At 39.4% G+C, this 20,755-nt stretch overlaps 1 protein-coding gene across 3 annotated transcripts in view; it reads left to right on the top strand.

Annotated features, from left to right (window-relative positions):
• SYT11 (synaptotagmin 11) overlaps nt 1-19,763 on the top strand; it is a 31,462-nt gene extending 11,699 nt beyond the window's left edge. For all 3 annotated transcript variants that reach the window (XM_024205501.2, XM_024205499.2, XM_024205500.3), the window contains exons 2-4: nt 8,204-9,027; nt 12,555-12,678; nt 16,680-19,763. In XM_024205501.2, coding sequence (XP_024061269.1) covers nt 8,341-9,027; nt 12,555-12,678; nt 16,680-16,990 — 1,122 coding nt within the window. In that variant the 5' untranslated portion in view covers nt 8,204-8,340 and the 3' untranslated portion in view covers nt 16,991-19,763. The remainder of the gene's footprint in view (nt 1-8,203; nt 9,028-12,554; nt 12,679-16,679) is intronic.
• The last annotated feature ends 992 nt before the right edge of the window (nt 19,764-20,755 follow it).

The raw sequence follows: 20,755 nt of genomic DNA on the forward strand, positions 1-20,755 counted from the left end.
GACCTTGGGCTTCCCCATCAGTCAATCTCACTGCATGCAGATCTTAATGCAGAAGAAAACCAGAGACCAAGATAACACAATTTCCCAAAATCCATCAGACTTCAAGAGAATCTTCGAAGGCACAGGAACCACAGGGGGGTAGCATTAGTCTTTTCTTTTATACCTGTAACAAAAATGTCTAGTTTTTCACAACCCTAAACGTAAAAAAAAAAAAAAAAAAGTTATTAGTGCCACAGTTTCAGGTTAACTATACTTCTATTCCCCCCCCTGTGGTCTACTTCAGAAGTGCCCAGTCAGATCTCTGGTCTCCAGCTGTCACCTTTCTATGGGCGTAACCCTTGTCTCACTCCCTTCTGACCAGGGAGGCGGGATTTAAGGCTGCAAATCTCCCTGCCTTGCACATTGATATCCCCGGCAAGCCCCTCTGCCTAACGACCAGCCCATATGTTACTTTCTCTCAGAAGACAATTAGTGTTTTTACCAGTGACACCACCATTCTTCCAAGCAAATACATTTATACATAGGTCAAAAACATTACAGGGAAGCTATAAAAAAATAAAAGTTCCTATATGCATGCTAAAAGCTTACCATCCATCAGTCTTATGAAGTTCTAGTAAGCCAAAGGCTGTCCAAACCTTCCGCAAGTGGGTCCTGTCTGTTTGCCAAATCAAAAGAAAGCCATGTATCAGCTTTTTATACCGAAAGGCCTCTTTATCCAAATCTCTGGAAAAATCAAGTTTCAATCAGTATATTCAAACACCCCAGGGGGTGGTGTTTCTTTGGAGTTGTTTACAATCTCCAGGGGTAATCACACCCTTATAACTACTCCCCTACTCTTTTTAGTTCCTGGAGGATCTGTGGTAAGCCTCCACCATGGAGTAGAACACAATCATGCATAAACGATTAATAAATTTCATACAATGGACCCCAAAGATAGTGCATGGGATTGCAATATGTGTCACAATTAGAATCACACAGGCCTGTAGCTAGGAAAGCAAAAATAGGGAGGCAAGAAATTGTGGGTCATAACCCTCCTGGCAAATTTTAAACTAGCAAGTGCAATTTCCTGTATTTTAGAATATTTTATATTTTAGGAATTGCAAATAAACTGTTTGTTGTTGTTTTTTTTAAACCTGAGGCCTGCTCTGAGCAAAGACAGACAACTCAGTGTTTAAATCACCAGAAGCCACCTGGAGCCCTGTCTACATTAATGCTTTCACCATTGCTTCCATTGGTGGAGCTGAACTGGTGGTAATGATGGTGTGACGCATGGCTAAAAAGGGTTAAACATCCTGCAAAATAAACGACTCAAATTCGACCCTTAAAGACATGTGGGGAGGTAATGGTTGTGTTTTTGTGTATTTGCATGTATATGGATAATGGGCAACAATGTAATCAACAGTACCTGTCTATGCTGTATTCTGATCATTCAGAGATCAAAAGAACATCCTAGCATTTAAAAGAATTGTAAACATGGGACCTCTCTGTATTCATCTCTCTTTGAAATGTATAGAAAATCATCTGTGAATGGTGGAGGAACAAGCAAATTGCCTTATGTTAATTCTATAGCCAAGTACCGGTGATGGACCTCCTTCAAAGTCATCCTAATTATCTTTTGTTCCTGGAGGAACTCCAACTTGTCAAAGAGGACATGAAATTGTATAAAAGATCCTTGGGTCCTGATCCTGTTCATCTCAGATCTGCCTGAGGCTTCATACAGGGGAAGCTTAGGCCATAAGGAATGAGATCCCAGTCCTAACTGGATCATCCTGAAATATAAACATTGGACTATAACCTATGGACTATTTCTGAAAGAACTCTTTGCAACTACAAAGCTCACCATCTCTTCTATGAATCTGAATCTTAAGAATTGAACTCACGTCTGTATGTATATTAATCTTTTAACCATACTCTGTCTTGTTTTTTAATAAATTTTAGTTTCATTAATAAGAATAGGCTGTAGCGTGTATTTGGGTAAGATCTGGAATATTCAATAACCTGGGAGGTAATATGTCCAATCCTTTGGGATTGGTAGAACCTTTTATTTTATATGATGAAATAAGATTTTCAGAAATCATCATATTTGACTTAGATACCTGGATGGAGGCCTGAGGCTGGATCACTTTAAGGGAACTGTGTTGTTTGGACTTCTGAGTAACCAGTAAGGTAATAAAGAAGCTGTTTTATGCTGGCTTGGTAAATCTAAGGATTGGAATATCCACCAGCTTTTGGGGGATTGTCTGCCCTATTCTTTGCAGTTCACCCTAATTGAGTGACCACAGCTGGCCTCCACTGGGACCCTGGCCACAGTGGTGTAGTTGTGCTAGGATTACCACAGGTTAATTGGGTTTTTGGATCAGTACCACACGCTTGTCAAAAATTAATGTTGGATATTGGAGAGTTTAAGGGTTAAAAATCAGTTACAGTGAGTGACCAATGATCAAGATCCTGACAGAAAAAGCCTGGAAGAATTGTGCTCACAGAGGGGGTTGTCTTTTAAGAAAAAAGCCCCAGAGCACAAATTGAAAATCTGTTAATTGCCAGTCATAAGGAAGCAAACCCAGCGAAAATGCTTGCAGTGAGAAACCAGCAGCAGTTTGAACAAAGAATGGCATATCTTCAGTTTCTGGAAAGGCAAAAAATAACTGATATGGAAAGAGAACACCTGTGTTTTGAACATGAACAGAGAATGGCATATATTCGATTGCAGGAACTAGAAGCTAAGGCAAAAGTGGACAGGCTTAAGCTCCAACTCAAGCGAATAAAGGAACAACAGGAACTGTATCATCCTGAAAAGCCAGCTCCTCTCAACAACAAAGATGGGGATAGAATCTATCCAGTTTGTAACTATGTTGGTATGTTGTTTGACTCTAAGCAGTTATCTGTATGTGACCAAATATACCCCAACACTGCCAACTTTTATGTAAATGCTTTTATTGTGATCTCAGGTGAAGGTGGCCCCATAACTTGGGCAGAGAATGTAAAAGTCAATGGTAAAAGCTATGTAGGGCAAGTTACAGCTACTAACATCACTCTTGTTAAAGCACATTTTGTCAAAGAGGAAGATTACTTACCAGATCAGTGTGTGAATATTGTAATCCTCTATGAGTTTACTGTAAGTGTGCCTTTAGCCAAAATCCACCTTGAATGAAATGGTGTTAAATATGAAGTTATAGCTGGTGTAAGGCAGTTATTGCCTAAGGATCTTTTGATTGGGAATGATATTAAAGCTTTGTTCAATCAGGTTGATATAAGTCAGTCACAGGAAAGAAATAATCCTGAACCTGTGTCTATTAGAGGGCAAAGACTTGCCTATGGAGTGTTTCTCCAAATGCTTGTCGGATGAAGATAGCTGTTTGTCTGTGCAAGAAGGCAGTGTATATGTGGAAGAAATTTCTGAGTGTCTGATATCTCAGAAGTAAATCTGCTATTAGATAAGGCTCAGGGAAATGTTTCTCTAGAGCAAATTAAAGTTGGTGATCAGATTAAAGCCCTAACTGAGGAAGGAAAGGGTACAGTCTTGGTAAGTGAAGAATTGTTAGCAAGTGAAGTTTGTGAAAGTAAGCCGGAAAAGGGTAGAGATGATTTGTTTAAAGCAGCTCAGTGTAATGAGACTCTTATCTATGGAGAATAGCAGTTTATCTGTTGGGAGTGGCAACTTGCCTGTTAAGGAAGCTGTCTCACTGTCTGGGTATGTGTCTGAAATCAGCCATGGGTGCTGAGACAAAGAGAAAGATATCTCCAATTGTCTGTTTTGAATAGCAGCATGCCTGCTAAGAAACAGTGTCTCTAGTTCTCTGTCTGTAAAGCAGACAGAAGAAGCCTATCAGCCTATGATGGTTGAAAATTTATTAGTTAACTCAGAGTTGATTCTGCATACAACTAAAGCCCAGGAAGGAAGTGGTCCTAAATTTGTGTCTGCTAGGGATAATGACATTATAACTAGGTTGCATCCAGTTAATGTCATAAGTAGCTCCCAGAAACCAAGCGATTCTGGTGCTTTTATTTTGCCTGTTGCTAGTGTGTTGCTGGGTAAAGATATGACAACCTTGTCTGATCAGGTTGATATAGCCAGGGCACAAGGAAAGCATGAAGGTGATTTAACTATGTTACCCACTGACAGTGTGGAAACTTTTAACAAGGAAGAGAATGCTTCTAATCTTTTGACTATGAAGTCTGGCAGTTTACCTGAAAGGGGATTGTGTAAAAATCCTCCTGATGGGCCAGAGGTGATTCTGGATGTATGTGAAACTCAGAAGGAGGTTGGTGATTTGTCTGTTGTGCCAAAGTCGGCTCTGGACATAAATAAAGCTCAGAAAGAATTTGTTGCAATGCATGATATTGCAGAAGGAAAGGAATTTCTTGGTGAAGTCTATGAAAAGAAATTGTTTCCATTGACTCTTAATGGGCCATTGTTGATAGTAAACAGTCTCTCTTCTGAGGAAAGTCTGTTGGTGCCTAATGGCCAAAGTCTTTCAAATGAAAATGAATCCACTGAATTTGCTTAGGAAAAATCTACTGTGAATAGCTTAAAGGAGGCTTCCTTAGCTAATATTCAGAGTAGCAGCCGTGTTAGTCTGTATCCTGTAGCCCACGAAAGCTTATGCTCTAATAAATTTGTTAGTCTCTAAGGTGCCACAAGTACTCCTGTTCTTTTAGCTAATATTGAAAGTGAACAGTCTCAGGTTGAAGAAAGTCTGTATTCCTGGTTTTACACAGCAGAGCAGCCTTATGAATAGACCCATAGATACTTTGGATTTGTCATGTAATTTCTTAGTAAGCTCTAGTGCAGGGGTTCTCAAACTGGGGGTCGTGACCCCTTGGGGGGTCACAAGGTTATTACATGGGGGGGCGTGAGCTGTCAGCCTCCACCCCCAAACCCCACTTCACCACCAGCATTTATAATAGTGTTAAATATAAAAAGAAGTGTTTTAATTTATAAAGGGGGTCCACTCGCAGGCTTGCTGTGTGAAAGGGGTCACCAATATAAAACTTTGAGAAACACTGCTCTAATGCATCTGATACCTTGTGGATGCAGAAATTGGTAGGTGAAAAGCAGGAGAATTGTAGTTCAGACATAATGATAGAAAATGGTTGAGTCTCTTTAAGGCATGATGTCCATACAAACTTCCTAGCTGACAAGAAAAAAAAGCAAGCTAACTCTTAAAAAGCAAAATGCCCTTACAAACTTGCCTCCCTCATCTTCCAAATACTAAAACCTCAAGGAAGTGATTAAACTGAAATCCTATGTTAAGAAAAATCCTGAAGTAAAGAAAAAGCTACTAAAGTTCAAAAGGGACATTGAACAAGCTAACCTAACAAATGATTTGTCTAAACAAAAGGCTTGGTATGACAAAAATGATTATAAATGTACACACGATATAACTGATGTTAATATTAGTGCTAATAATTGTAACTAACATGTTGGCTAATACCAAAAACTGTAAAAATGTACAAATGTGCCTAATCTTTTGGAAAAACCCTTGAACATGTTAAGAGTGATACATAAGAACACACTTTATGTTAAAAGGCCTTATGATACTGATATTTCATAGTTAATGCCTGTATCTAATCTTGAAACTGTACACAGGAGAAAAGACATTGCAGACCTAATGTGCTGTGCAAAAAAGGGAAACTGAGATACAACACCTCACAGCCTTCATGGCTGAATGCCAGAGTAAGTGCTCTCTGAAGAACATTAATGGCTATGTTAAGTCAACACATAGACTAAACCCTGGAATCACAAGTGTTTCACAAAGTACGACTAAGTTTCTAACTTGGGCCAAAGCATGCATCAATAATTTGGCCTTACTAAGAATTCAATGTAAACACAGCACATATCAATGTTGGAACGTCCTTAAGGTGTATCCAGGAGCTTTAATTTCTCCCTTCCACACCAGTCTCACGTTGAGGGTGTGACGCACGGCTAGAAAGGGTTAAACATCCTGCAAAATAAAGGACTCAAATTCAACCCTTAAAGACTTGGGGAGGTAATGGTTGTGTTTTTGTGGATTTGCATGTATAAAGAAATGGTCAACAATATAACCAACAGTCCCTGTCTATGCTGTATTCTGATCATTCAGAGATCAAAAGAACATCCTAGCATTTAAATGAATTGTAAACACCTCATCTCTCTTTGAAATGTATAGCAAGTCATCTGTGAATGGTGGAGGAACAAGCAAATTGCCTTATGTTAATTCTATAGCCAAGTACCGGTGATGGACCTCCTTCAAAGTCATCCTAATTATCTTTTGTTCCTGGAGGAACTCCAACTTGTCAAAGAGGACATGAAATTGTATAAAAGATCCCTGGGTCCTGATCCTGTTCATCTCAGATCTGCCTGAGGCTTCATACAGGGGAAGCTTAGGCCATAAGGACTGAGATCCCAGTCCTAACTGCATCCGAAGAAGTGGGTAGTAGCCCACGAAAGCTTATGCTCTAATAAATTTGTTAGTCTCTAAGGTGCCACAAGTACTCCTGTTCTTTTTGAGTCCTAACTGGATCACCCTGAAATATAAACATTGGACTATAACCTATGGACTATTTCTGAAAGAACTCTTTGCAACTATAAAGCTCACCATCTCTTCTATGAATCTGAATCTTAAGAATTGAACTCACGTCTGTATGTATATTAATCTTTTAACCATACTCTGTCTTGTTTTTTAATAAATTTTAGTTTAGTTAATAAGAATTGGCTGTAGCGTGTATTTGGTAAGATCTGGAATATTCAATAACCTGGGAGGTAATGTGTCCGATCCTTTGGGATTGGTAGAACCTTTTCTTTTATATGATGAAATAAGATTTTCAGAAATCATCATATTTGACTTAGGTACCTGGAAGGAAGTCTGAGGCTGGATCATTTTAAGGGAACTGTATTGTTTGGACTTCTGAGTAACCAGTAAGGTAATAAAGAAGCTGTTTTATGCTGGCTTGGTAAATCTAAGTATTGGAATATCTACCAGCTTTTCGGGGATTATCTGCCCTATTCTTTGCAGTTCACCCTAATTGAGTGACCACAGCTAGCTCCCACTGGGACCCTGGTCACAGATGGTAGGACTTTTTTCTTTGGGGGTGATAGGGAAACACCCCCTAGTGAAACACCCCTTTAGAAAGCTTTCCTCTCTCTGCAGCTGCAGTCTACCAAGCTATGGAAGACAACAGGTAATGACACTGAGAAAGGTGTGGAAGCAGAGAAATTCATTGTCCATAAATGGGAATGGTTAACATAGAAATAAACTTTTGGATGAGACACACTTGTGGGCATTTCATATCACATGGCACTCTTCTCAAAAGTAGGGATGTTAGTCTCAGCACCTGGTTAAAATCTAACTAAAATTCTCCTAGCAGGTTGACTTTTATGATATTCTACACTTCCTGCCTTACACACTTGTCTAGTTTCAATATGCACTCTTACTAGCTACCACTTTCCACCCCAGAAACAGTTGCATTTAGTGGTCAATTAAATGATTCCTCTATATGTACTCTGTAAGGCTCATAAAATGCTATGGGCTCCTTCAGGATGAAAATCCTTATGTAAAAGGAAACAAGTTTTGTAAATTTTTAATATATACAAAATTACAATTGCCAGTCTCCAAAATCTATAGCAGTGTCTGAGATTCAAGTATCTGAAGGGGTGGGAAGTTATAGTCCTAACAGTCAATTATTTTAGGGTCAAAATGTCTAATATTTAAAATTACTTAAGTGTGACAGAACTCTGGATTCTAAATAGTGTAACTACTTATTACTCAATTGCTGATATTAAAATAGAAACTAGTACTATTTTTAAAGAAGATATAAAGTGTGAGAGCGCCTTTTATGGCCCATGAAACTGTAGTTCCCTAGTAAACACTTTTACTAGAGCAGTGCTGACATTGATAGTGATGACATACAAAACTGATTTGAGAGAATAAGGCAATAAAAATTTGAAGATGTTATTAAGCAAAACCTAGGGCATCTATAAGTGTGGGGAACCAAGTCCCACATGGAAAAGAACAATTTTAGAGAAATAATTTCAAGCTCCAAAGGAATTTCTGTCACCAAGATCATTGAGTAATAAATAGACCATATTTACTTGATAGGTTCATTGGTTGTACGAGGTGTAGGGTATTTTCTTTAATTAGAATAACATGCTTTTTTAAGTGCTGTATGAACATACTCGTCCTAAGGGACTATCTCATCCCTAATTGTTTTGTCTCCTTTACAGATGTGCCTCCGATTGTGGCAGGACTTATTGGTGCCACGGTCCTTGTGGTGTCTGTCTCAGTAACAGTGTTTGTGTGGACATGCTGCCACCAGCAAGCAGAAAAAAGGCACAAAACCCCCCCTTACAAATTCATTCACATGCTGAAAGGCATTAGTATCTATCCGGAGACCTTGAGTAACAAGAAGAAGATTATCCGGATCCGCAGAGACAAGAACGGCACTGTCAAAGAGACTGGAAGAGGAAACCTTTTGGTAGATGCGGCAGAAGCTGGTTTAGTGGGCTCCGAGAAGGCACCAAATGGGATGAATGCAGCCCCTTGTATTGACCAGCTCCCAATAAAAGTGGATTACGGAGATGAACTAAGTCCAGACCAAAGCATCACTCCAGGTGGGAGCAAAATCTCCTCCCCATCTTCCCCAGAAGAGGATGTCCTGCTGGGAACACTGACTTTCTCAGTGGACTACAATTTCCCCAAGAAAGCCTTAGTGGTGACCATTCAAGAAGCCCATGGGCTGCCAGTGATGGATGAGCAGACCCAGGGCTCTGACCCCTACATCAAGATGACAATTCTTCCAGACAAAAGGCATCGAGTGAAGACTCGTGTGTTGCGCAAGACCCTGGACCCTGTCTTTGATGAGACCTTTACCTTCTATGGGATCCCCTACAGCCAGCTCCAGGATTTGGTGCTTCACTTCCTGGTATTGAGCTTTGATCGCTTCTCTCGAGATGATGTGATTGGAGAAGTCATGGTGCCCCTCGCTGGAGTGGATCCAAGCACTGGAAAGGTCCAGCTCACTCGGGAGATCATCAAAAGGAACATACAAGTAAGTGACCTCTCTCTCTGAGTTTGGAGACACACTTCACATGCTATGCTTGACCCTATGTAAGCTGATCCCCAGTCAGGCTGAGTTTTCTTGGCATGGGACTCACAACGTCTAGGAACCAGGAATACAGCAAACCCTTATTCATGTGAGTAGTTCTTACTTGTACTAGTCCCATTGAAGTCACTGGGAGAAATTGTATCAGAAAGGCTTGCAGGATTAAATCCCAGGTTATGTATGTTCTGGGCCCTTGTCCAAAAGTCGCTATGTAAATGGTTCCAAAGTCAAATAGCCCCAGAAGTACTTGTCTCCTCTTATATTTAGTGCCTGATAAGCATTTCATTAATGATAATCATTTCATTTAAACCCCAGTGTTTCAAACAGCTAGGTGTCACTGCTGCAAAAGTGAATCACAGCATGTCACTATAACCAAAATAGTAAAGTGTGGACCACATCAGCCAGGAGGGAATTTTTAACAGAGTCTATAAATGCTGGTTGACTCTTGTAATTTGCTGCTGTGTGTGTGTGTGTGTGTGTGTGTGTGTGTGTGTGTGTGTGTGTGTGTGTGTGTGTGTGTGTGTGTGTGTATATATATATTAGATAGATTGTGTGTGTGTGTGTGTGTCTCTTTTCTAATTTCGGGTTAATGCTTTATTTTCCATTTTTGTTTAGTACCTGTCATGCAAAATTAGAAATAAAGCATACTTGGGTAAGGAAATTTTAATACACGTTGATTTGTTTTCTTGTACATTTCTAAATTGAAAGTAGTTTAGTATTGATTTGCTATACATTTTATCTTTAACTCACTGGGGCCTGAATGCACAAAAGGAGTTTAGGCATTGTGATGCTTAGTGTCACCATGCCTAACTTTTCGGCACCTAGAAAATCACTGCAATTCACATACTGGGACAAGTACTCCAAATCTACTAAAGGTCAAGATTTTAAAATGATAGTAGAGAAGTACTGTAGTGCTCCAGAAGTGAATGTGTAACACGGGACTCTGTATTTAAAAATTAATTATTCCATGGCTATTAAACATTCCTACCTGATTTTTATATTCTGCATATCCTTCACATTAATATTTATATTACAATAGCATCTGAAGCCTTCAGCTAAGATCAGGGCCCCATTGTGTTAGGCCCTGTGAAAACACATAGTAAGAGACAGTCCCTGCCCCAAGGAATTAATCTAAATAGACAAGATAAAGGGATTATCATCATCATCCCCATTGTACAGATGAGGGAGAGAGGCACATAAAGATATGTCCTTGGCCACTGTAACCTAACAAAAGCCTGTGGCTGAGCTGGGAATTAAACTCAGGGTCTAACATATAATTACTAAGCAACAATTATATTGCAGAATGTATATTTATAATTTTCTTCCCAGAAGTGTTTACATTGTTTTGTATGGCAAAAACGATTAAAATTGTACAAATAAAAAAATGCTGATCTATGGCAAATGCCATTATTATAATCTGACACCATTATTAGGCAGCTTTCTGGTATTTGGGAAGTGGGAATTACATCTGGTAATATAAAATCTCATTCTGTTGGAGTTAAGAAATTCCTCCAACTGCTTTTGAGGGACACATTAAGCTCTGAGCTGAAATATGGTAAAAGCAAGCTATCAAAATTATAGGATGTTGTAGGCTTGCTAGAGTATACAGGGTCAGAACATGGGGTAAATGGAAATTTTAAATGAAGTAGATATCATTATTTCTGCATATAATTGTTAATGTTTCTGTTTGTTAATTGTTAATGCTGATTTTGGTGAACAAATGTGGTTAAAAGAGTGGCATAATCCCCAAGAAAGACTGATTTTTCATCTGAATCAAATAGTGGACACATTAGTCAGGGCTTTGGTAGTAGATTTCACATTTTGCAGTTATAGTGCATTGTATCATAACTGTACGCACTACTGTACAAAACAAACATCTTCTGGGCTGTTATAATCCTTGCTTTGAGTACTGCCTCTGGAATAAAACTATGCAGTGTTGTTGTATCTGTGTTGGTCCCAGAATATTACAGAGGCAAGATGGATCTTTTATTGGACCAACTTCTGTTGGTGAGAGAGGCAAGCTTTTGAGCATACACAGTTCTTCATCAGGTCTGGGAAACACTATAACGCACTAATGTCCCCCCTCCCTCCCCAGCTGCCTTCTACTCCCTCCTTCTATGACTTGAGAGGTGTTAATCGGCCATTTCACCTTGAATGGTCCCTTGAAATGTATGTTAACTATTTATGCAAAACTGTCTGTTCTACCTTGTATTTAACTGAGACATACTGAGTACATTTCCCAGACCTGAAGAAGAGCTCTGTGTTAGGGTAGGTCTACACTTAACATTTAAAGCGCAAAAAGTCCCTTTTTTGCGCTAAAACCGCCAGAGCGTCTATACTTGTTAATGACTTTTTGCGGTCAAACTCAGAAGTTTAACCGCAAAAAGAAAACCACCTTCCCAAGAGGCATACAGCTCTTACTGCTGTTCTTTTTGCGCTGCTGTGAAAGTGAAGACACGTTCTAGCAGCGTAAACACCCTTTGGCCTCCGGAGGCTATCCCACAGTTCCAAAAGCGACCACTCTGGCCAGCATCTCTGCCGCCCGCCCCTCCCCCTGTAAGCCAAGGGACATTTGAAGCTCCCTTTCCCTTTGTCTGTAGATGTGATGGGGAAAGCAGCCAGACAGCAGGAGGTTTTTAAAAAAAATGCCATGAAGAAACCAGGAAGTAATGGGGCTCCTGAGACATGAAGCAGGGCAGCACGGGGCACTGAGCAGGGACCCAGAATGCCTTCCGCTTACCCCCTCCTTCCCACAAGACCTATCGAGAGAGCTGCACTGTGGGATAGCTGCCCTACAGCGCTGCAAGTGCTGGTCGTGTAAACACTTTATGACGCCTGAGGAATTGAGTGAGTACACAAACCAGTACTTTACTTCCACCGGTTCCCTATCACCGGTGAAACTTACAGTGCAAAAACTCTGCAAGTGTAGACATACCCTAAGCTCAAAAGCTTGTCTCTCACCAACAGAAGTTGGTCCAATAAAAAATATTACCTCACTCACCTTGTGTGTCTGATATAAAATTAACACATATAACGAACGGTAGGTTCATCTCTTGGGATTGCTGTATCTGTGAAATTCCTGCAGGCCGTGTTCCTGCTCCTCTCTTTCTACAGTACCTCCTGGTAGGAAAGGCTGGCACTCATGTAACTGTAAATACTGAGTTCACGTCCCCCAATTCTAGCTGAACATTGGTACTTTCAAAAGCTTTCCCAATAGGAGCCTCATATTCCCCCATAATTACAAATATTGAGCCTAATCTGGTCATTGTTTTCTTTTCACAAGCCAACCTCTGAGGCAGTGATTCTCATTTTTTCCATCGTGAGACCCCCCCTGGGGATCTCTCTCCCACCTAGCTCAGGCCAGGCCAGGCCTTCCCATTTAGCAATATGGGAAGGGTAATGTGGTCGTGACCTCCTGGCACCTGTTCATTACCTCCCAGGTCTTCTCAGTCGTATCTGCTTCTTTTCCACAGAAATGCATTAGCAGAGGAGAGCTGCAAGTCTCACTGTCTTACCAGCCTGTTGCGCAGAGAATGACTGTTGTGGTGCTGAAAGCTAGACATTTGCCGAAAATGGATATCACTGGCCTCTCAGGTAGAAGCTATTTTCTCCAGCCTATTAATAGTTTACTGCACTCCACCTGATGCATAGTTTGTTCTTCCCTGTAAACACAAAGGGAATGCTGTGAAATGGAGTGTTAATTTACACTGTATTTACTGATCAGTTTTTTATTGGTTAACTCGTCAACTAGATCTGAAGTGTTTGTTCTTCCATTTAATGCCTTGAAGTCAGTGCAACAATAAAAATTTACCACACACAGGCACGATAGAGAACAACTTTTAACGTGGCATGGTGTGTGTGTGTCAATGCAAAGAAGGGCTGCTCTACCCTCATGCTAGTGTGTGTCACACTTCTACTTGCAGTACGGAAAAAAAACAAACTGCTTGCTGGGGGTGAAAATACAAGACAGAAGGTTGGGGTCGGGGGGGCTAGATGGAGGTGCAGAAAAGGCAGAAGCATTCAATAAATATTTCTGTTTGGTATTTGGAAAGAAACAGGATGATTTCATATTGCATGAGGATTAACTTTTTTTTTTTTCGCAGTCCAAGGAGGATTGGAGAGAGCATCTACTAGGGATAAACATTTTTAAGTTGGCAGGCCTAGATAATTTGCACCTAGGGGCCTAAAAGAGTTGAGTGAGGAGCTCTCTGGTCTGCTGGTGGTAATTTTTAAGAAATCTTGAAATACTGAAGAATCCAGAAGACAGTGAGAGTGCTAAAATCATGCCGGTACTAAAAGAGGGCAAGTGGGATGACCCTACGTAATTAGAGGCCAGTTAGTCTGATATCAATCCCAGGCAAAATTATGGAAAAGCTAATAAAGGATTCAATAAATAAAGAATTAAAGTATGGGAATATAATTATTGCCAGTCAACATGGTTTTATGGAAAATAGGTCTTTCCAAACAAACATTCCATTCTTTGATTAGATAAGTTTAGTAGAGAAAGGTAACTGTAGATACATTTAGACTTTTGTAAGTGTGAGGGTTCTCGGGGTGCCTAGAGCTGTGAATTACTTTGTTTCTCCATGCCTCCATCATGAGGGAATTATGCTTGTTCTTAACTGGGTGTCAGTCTCCTAACACTGCCAGCTATGCAAGCACTCTTCTCAGGGCTATGACAGCCCTTACTTTGCCTTGCAGTTTAACACTATGTCCACCTCAATCCCCAAGTCCCTTTGAAGCACTCCCCTGTGATATCTAGCCCCTGACACTAGCTACTCACAGAACTACCAGGTCCACTATTCCCAAAGGAACAGACCATACCAGCTTGTAAAATTCCACTTAGGATCAGCACTTTGCGTAACATCACAGCACTTAGCTAGCTATAGGTATAGTGAAAACGAGTAAGTTTACTATCAAAGATTCAAGTGATAGTGAGTAAGAATATTGGAAACAAAATGGTTGCATATAAAACAAGATAATAATATACTTTCTAGAGACTAAACTTAACTACCAGGTTAACCTCCTGTCTAAAGAAGTTTCTCTCACCTAGAATCCTCTGCAGCATTTTAAACCAACGTTGGCTGAGATCCCATTTTTATGAATGTAAACGTGCTGTCTGTTTACTTCCTAGGTCAAGGATGAAGGGATGTCTTCTTTGCTTCCTAGCTATACCCCCAACATTCATTGTCTTAGCTCATAGCCAAAATAATCACACATGGCTTGTTTTTCCTGGGTGCTGCTTCCCTTTTTATTTCACATCTCTTTATACGTTAATAGGCATCCATTGTGTTAGCTTACAATGCGTAATTTATATCCTGACACAGAAATACATTTCTTATCTCCTGTTTGGAGGAAAACATGTTTTTCACCTTTGCTGGTGACTAATATCTTGAGATACAAATTTTAAAAACATATTTTTCAGTATATATGCATGATGCTTTACATAGTATCTGTATACTCCGTGTTTTTGTAGTAGTGTGGGCCCCAGGATATGAGCCACACAAGGTAGGTGAGGTAATTTTTATTGGCCCAACTTCTTAACTTAAAAAGATCACCGCACCCACATTGTCGCTATAGTGCCTGTACATACGTTTCAGAACAATATTAATACCAGAATGACACTGGGTTTCATGTGAGATCTCACATTACATTCTTTGGTGAACTAGAATGTAAACACCAACCTCATGAAATTTCTATAACCACTTCCGAGTTGGCTTTAAGAGGTCCATGGGTCACAGAAAGCACTTGACTTACTAATTCATGACATTCTGATTTAAAAAATAGCACTAAACACATCAAAGCATGTTAAATGGCTTAGCAACTGACCTACAGCTCTCAAAAAGTAGTTGTTAATGAGGAATCAGCAAAATGGGATATTCCTAGTGGAGTTCTGCAGCCATCTGTTCTAAGCTCAACACTAATGATTATTTTAAGTATTTAAATAAAAATTACTGTTGATAAAAATCTGTAGATACCAAAGACCTATGTTAATGACACGGTAGTTAGAACAATCTGGATTGCTTGATAAGCTGGACTAAGTCAAACTCAATGTGTTTTAAAACAGCCAAATGCACTGTCACCTGGGGGGGAAAATGCAGGCTATACATACAGAATGGGGCAATTGAATCCTGAAAGCCAGTGACTGAAAAATAGTTAAGGGCATAGTGGACAAAACTGAACATGAGCTCCCAGAGTGATGCTATGGCAAAAAGGGCTAATGTGATCCTTTTATTTATAAACAGTGGAGTAAAGAGTAGGATTAGGGAGGTGATTTTACCTCTGTATACAGCATTGGAGAGACACCCCCGCACGCGCGCACACACACACTAGAATATTGCAACTAGTTCTGGTGTCCACATTTTTAAAATGTTGAAAAATTGGAGAGGGTGCAGAGAAGAGCTACAAGAATGATTTGAGGGATGGAAAAATTGTCTTACCATGAGAGACTTGAGAAGCTCAATCTGTTTAGCTTATCAAAAGAAGATCAAGCTGTTACTTGATTACAGTATATAGGTATCCTCATAGGGAGAAAACACCAGTTAGTAAAGGGCTCCTTCAACTAGTAGAGAAAGGCATAACAAGAACTACTGTCTGAAAGTTAAAGCCAGCTAAATTTTCAAATTAAAAATAAGGTACAAATGTACAATGAAGGTAAATTAACTATTAGAAAAAACAACCAAGAGAAATGCAGATTTTCCATCTCCTGAGGTCTTCAAAAATCAAGACTGGATGCCTTTCTGGAAGATATGCTTTAGTCAGACATGAATTATTGGGTTTAATACAGGGGTAACTAGGTGAAATTCTATAGCCTTATTATTGAAGAGATCAGGCTATATGATTTAATGGTCCTTCCTGGCTTTAAAAATCTATGAAACTAAAGATTCAGATCTTCCTTATCCTTCTAAAAAAAGGCATGAGAGAGCTTCTACTCCAGTTCTCCAGTCTGCCATGGAGACTGCCAGTCACACAAGGAAGATAAGCATTTTTTCCTCTCAAAATAATAAAATAATTTTTGATTGGGGGGAGATTGGGAAGTAGGAAGTTAGAATAATAGAATATCAGGGTTGGAAGGGACCTCAGGAGGTCATCTAGTCCAACCCTCTGCTCAAAGCAGGACCAATTCCCAACTAAATCACCCCAGCCAGGGCTTTGTCAAGCCTGACCTTAAAAAGTTAGAACAAAACCTTTTTTGCTTCTTTACCCAGTATAAAGAAGGCCTGGAAGGGCACAAAACTTCCCTCTCTTTTTATTGATGTTTTTGCTTCCTGAATAGATCTCTTTTAACAAAGTTTTTCGTTTGGGGAATTATTCATCACTTTGGTTCTTCACCTTTAAGGGAACCAGGGATTTAAACAAACTTTTTCAGATATTTATGGGAGGATGAACTTTTATTTCTGTTCAGATTCTCTGATTTCCATGGTCATGGTTTGGCTTTTAATGGAAGTGGTATAGGGTTGGGAGCGCAGCCAATGTGTAGGGAGCTATGGGGTGCTGCGATGTCTAACCTTTAATTCATTTTTGACCTCTTAGACATACTATTCCAAAGAATATTATTAGGCTGTGTTATTGGTTTGCTTTTTTCTTTTCTCTAGCAGACCCCTACGTTAAGGTGAACGTTTATTATGGCAGAAAACGCATAGCAAAAAAGAAGACCCATGTGAAGAAGTGCACTTTGAATCCCATCTTCAATGAATCCTTCATTTATGATATCCCTGTGGATCTCCTTCCTGACATCAGCATTGAATTTCTAGTCATCGACTTCGACCGCACCACAAAAAATGAGGTGGTAGGTCGGCTGATTTTGGGAGCACACAGCATCACCACTGGTGGCGTGGAACACTGGCGAGAGGTGTGCGAGAACCCCCGAAAGCAGATTGCCAAATGGCACAGCCTGAGCGAATACTAGCAGAGGCTGCAGCAGCGACTGCTGGCTCATAGAACAGACTTAAACCTTGTTTTAGTCATAGAACTAAACTTTTGTAAGATGCAGCTGATTGGTTCTCAAGTGATGTGATTTTGCAGGGCACTAAATTCTAAAAAGCATTAAATTTAAAAATACCACAAATATATGTAAGTGTAATCACGCTATTGCATGCCTAATAAACTAAAATTAGTGTAACTTACCAATATCAAGTTGCAGATTTTAATATTATCTGTTACTATGGAAGTTGTGTTTGTGCCGAACTGTCTTTGCTGGTATTCACCACAACTGCCCTCTCTTTATTAGGCTTCTCCCAAAGTTTCTGAATTCTGCTGTTTAACCTCTAGTTTCTTGTTAGTTCATCTGCCCATAGATTCTTGCTGTTCTGTCCTTTGATTTGGAAGCATTAACTGCATTTCCATATATGAAGGTTTAGAATTCAGCAATAGTGCAAAGAGGTACAAGTAAGAATGGCGCTCTCCTTTTTAAAAAAATGCCTTCTAACCTGGTATTGGAATATTTCCCTTTGTGATGTATTTGCTATACAGCTATAAAGTCATGCTTGAAGGTATAACCATCTAAAATTGAAATACTAACAACCTGACCACTTTGCTTTTGCCATATGGGACTTGGTTCAGGATAAATATTTGATGAATCCCAAATTCCCACAGGTCACAAACTGTATTTTATTTAACTCTATGTATGTATAAAGGGTCCATACAGAACATTATAAACTAAATTTGTCTGATTCATTTTAGGGCAACTGAGGCTAATTCTCTAAAAGGATTTTGAATTCTACCTGAGCATTATCGTCTTCTAGACTGACAGTGAAATATCTGAAATTAGACAGGAAACTTTATGCTGGAGAAGGCTTTTAATGAATATAATCAATTAATGATATAGCCTTCTCCACATTTGATTTGAGATTATATTAGATGTACTTTTTTACGATTTGTTTCTATAATAGCCAGTATTCAAAGCATTAGACTTAATTTATATTGAGAAAAATAAAAAAACTCTTCTCAAAACATGAATTAAACTCTCAAATGAAAGTACAAAGCATTCTGAACTATCCTTACATTTTTGGCTTCCAAGAATTAGAATTTGCTTACTGTCATCTTTGGAATTTAAAAACATTACTAGATAACTGTGACTTGTAGCACTTTGTAGGACATTTGCCTGAATAGTCAACAACTTCTTCGTACAGAAGGACATGGACCCAAGTTCTGTAAAAGAAAACAAAGGGTGGAAGCAGTTGAATTAGATCTCACTGTAAGACACACTGGTCTAAACTTTTGTACAAGATGATAATATCTTGACAAAGTAATCTGATTTGGCTTCCTATAACAAGTCAATTTTTATTTTAAACATTATTGGCAAGCTGATCATAAACAATTATAACAAGAAACTTACTAAACAGCTCCTCTGCCAGGATTTGAGTTTGTTATTTTTAAATGCTACACATTAAAAACAAAGAAGAATTGAGTGGGCAGAAAGGCACACAGAAGACTGCAAGTTTTCAGTATTCATTTTGTTGCTTCCATGCACCCACTGTTCTGTGCCCTGTGGAATGTAAATAATGTATCATAAGTACATTTTTAAAAGTTCATTTATCGGTTTACAGTACTTGAGACCACTGAATTTTAGAGCCCTGTTGGAAAAACATGATACTCACAATGTTCTTACTATTGAAAGCAGAATAACTGAGCATGTCTTAGCCTCCAGTTTCCTCTACAGCCATAACATAGAGCAACTGCTGCTGGGTTGGCAAACAACCTAAGTTTTACCACCCATTAATGTCTCAGCAGCAATTTCTGACAAGCTGTCTTAGTAGAAAGATTCAACTTTCCACTGACAGCTTTTGTTGCTTGTAGGAACTCCCTTCAAGAGAGTGTTTCAGTTTAGCTGTGGCTGTTAATGGGTCCAGGACTAATAGTGACATTGAGACTGAAGTCCTCTCAATATTTCTAAGTCTTGCAGTGAAGTAAATATAGTGTGAGCTTCCCCATATGACTTACCAGGACATCTCAATCTTGAACATGATTCCTGCTTGAGGTTACAGTAGATTTTGATCTTTGTCTTAATTCCTTTGTAGCTCTTACTCTATTAGTGGCGCTCAGCCATGAACAGAAGAACGGATTTTCCTCTGGAAGCTGGTGTAGATCTATTTAAATCCTGGTTTTTGCACTGAGCAATCTGATTGTTAAAGGTTAGGATCTGTCACTATTCCTTCCCTATTCTTCCCCCACTATAAAAATGATACTTGTGTACATTCCATTCAAAAGTAACTAAAAAGTTCCCTTTTTGTCTTCAATGTGAAAAGTATACTTAAGCCTAGATCATCTCCTTATTCCGATTCCTTAGTTGAAAAAGGAAAGATTAACATCTTGTCAAGGAAAAGTGCTCAGGGTAAATAAACTTAGGCTTATTGGGCAGATGTGAATAGCTCCATTACTCCTCAGGAATAATGGGAAACTGAAGATGTGCAGATAATTTTTCTTTGGTGTAAAACTGACAGCTGCCTCACCGTGGCATCTCCCAGATGTGTTTTTTCTTTACCTTGTGTCTTCTGTTGTAAAATTAACTTGGACAGTTACAACTTTGTGGTAAAAAAGTTAAAAAGCAAAAAAAACCTAACTTGAAATGTGTGACACTGCATAATACCGTATGCTAATCTACAATATGTAATGCTATCTTGTATGTTGAATTTGTTAACGCACATTGAGTGTGCAAATAAAGATTGATTCACTTTAAATAGCTACTGACTGTGGACCATTTGTAGAAATCAGAAGAATACAAATATGTTTTTAAATACAACTACACCAACTACTTTTAAGAATTAATTTCTAAAATCTGCAGTCCTGCCATAACCTGTTATGTTTCATAGAAAGCAGCAGCTCATGTACAAGAAAAACAACAAAGTAATAGCTGAGGAACATCAAATGCAGAAACCAAATTAATGAAATCTACTCGTCCCTTCACCGCATATAACTATATCACCATCACGGCCCAGTGTTTGGACAAGATCAGTTCATGGATGAACAAAAGCTGTTTGGAGTGGAACCCAAGCAAGACAGAGATGATGCTAGTAAGCAGAGAAAAACCACTCATGAGAGTTTGCAGTCCTGATGCAGGCTCCTTTTGTGACGGTGCACAGCCGCTATTAATCAGTTCAGTCTGTCTTTTAGGAGTGTTCCTGGAATCCTAGCCCTGACACTAAGCTCTCAGATACCTGCATCTAAGGGCTGGTTACTCTGAACTAAGAGGTCAGTGTGTACCAGAGAATTTTTTAGTGCATGGTAGCAGTGTCCACACGAACAGTTTGCGCATGTCATGCTAGTTCATTTTAGATTTATGCCCGTTTGCCACACACTAACTATTCATCTAGATGAGCCCTAAGACTAACACTTTCTACCATTTCTGGTTGGCTAGGAGATGTTGGTCAATCCTGAAGGACAATGATCTGGCCACAGTTATACACTCCTTCATCAGCTCCCCTCTGGACTACAGTAATACAATATATCTGGGCATGAAGCCATCAGCCCTTAGGAAATGCCAAACACAACACAACACTTTAATGCGTCTCCCCAGCAACATAGGCTACTGTGAGCACATTAAATCTGTCCTCTCCTTGTTTCACGGGCGTCCCACAGAATATCAATTTAAGTTCAAGGTCTCAATCCTCAACTTCAAGGCACTCAATGGCCTCAGTCCAGAACATATAAAGATTGCCTAAAGCTCCAGGATGAG

The sequence above is a fragment of the Terrapene carolina genome, unplaced genomic scaffold (assembly GCF_002925995.2).
Source record: "Terrapene carolina triunguis isolate 2854851 unplaced genomic scaffold, T_m_triunguis-2.0 Scaffold397, whole genome shotgun sequence".
Taxonomy (NCBI): Eukaryota; Metazoa; Chordata; order Testudines; family Emydidae; genus Terrapene; species Terrapene triunguis.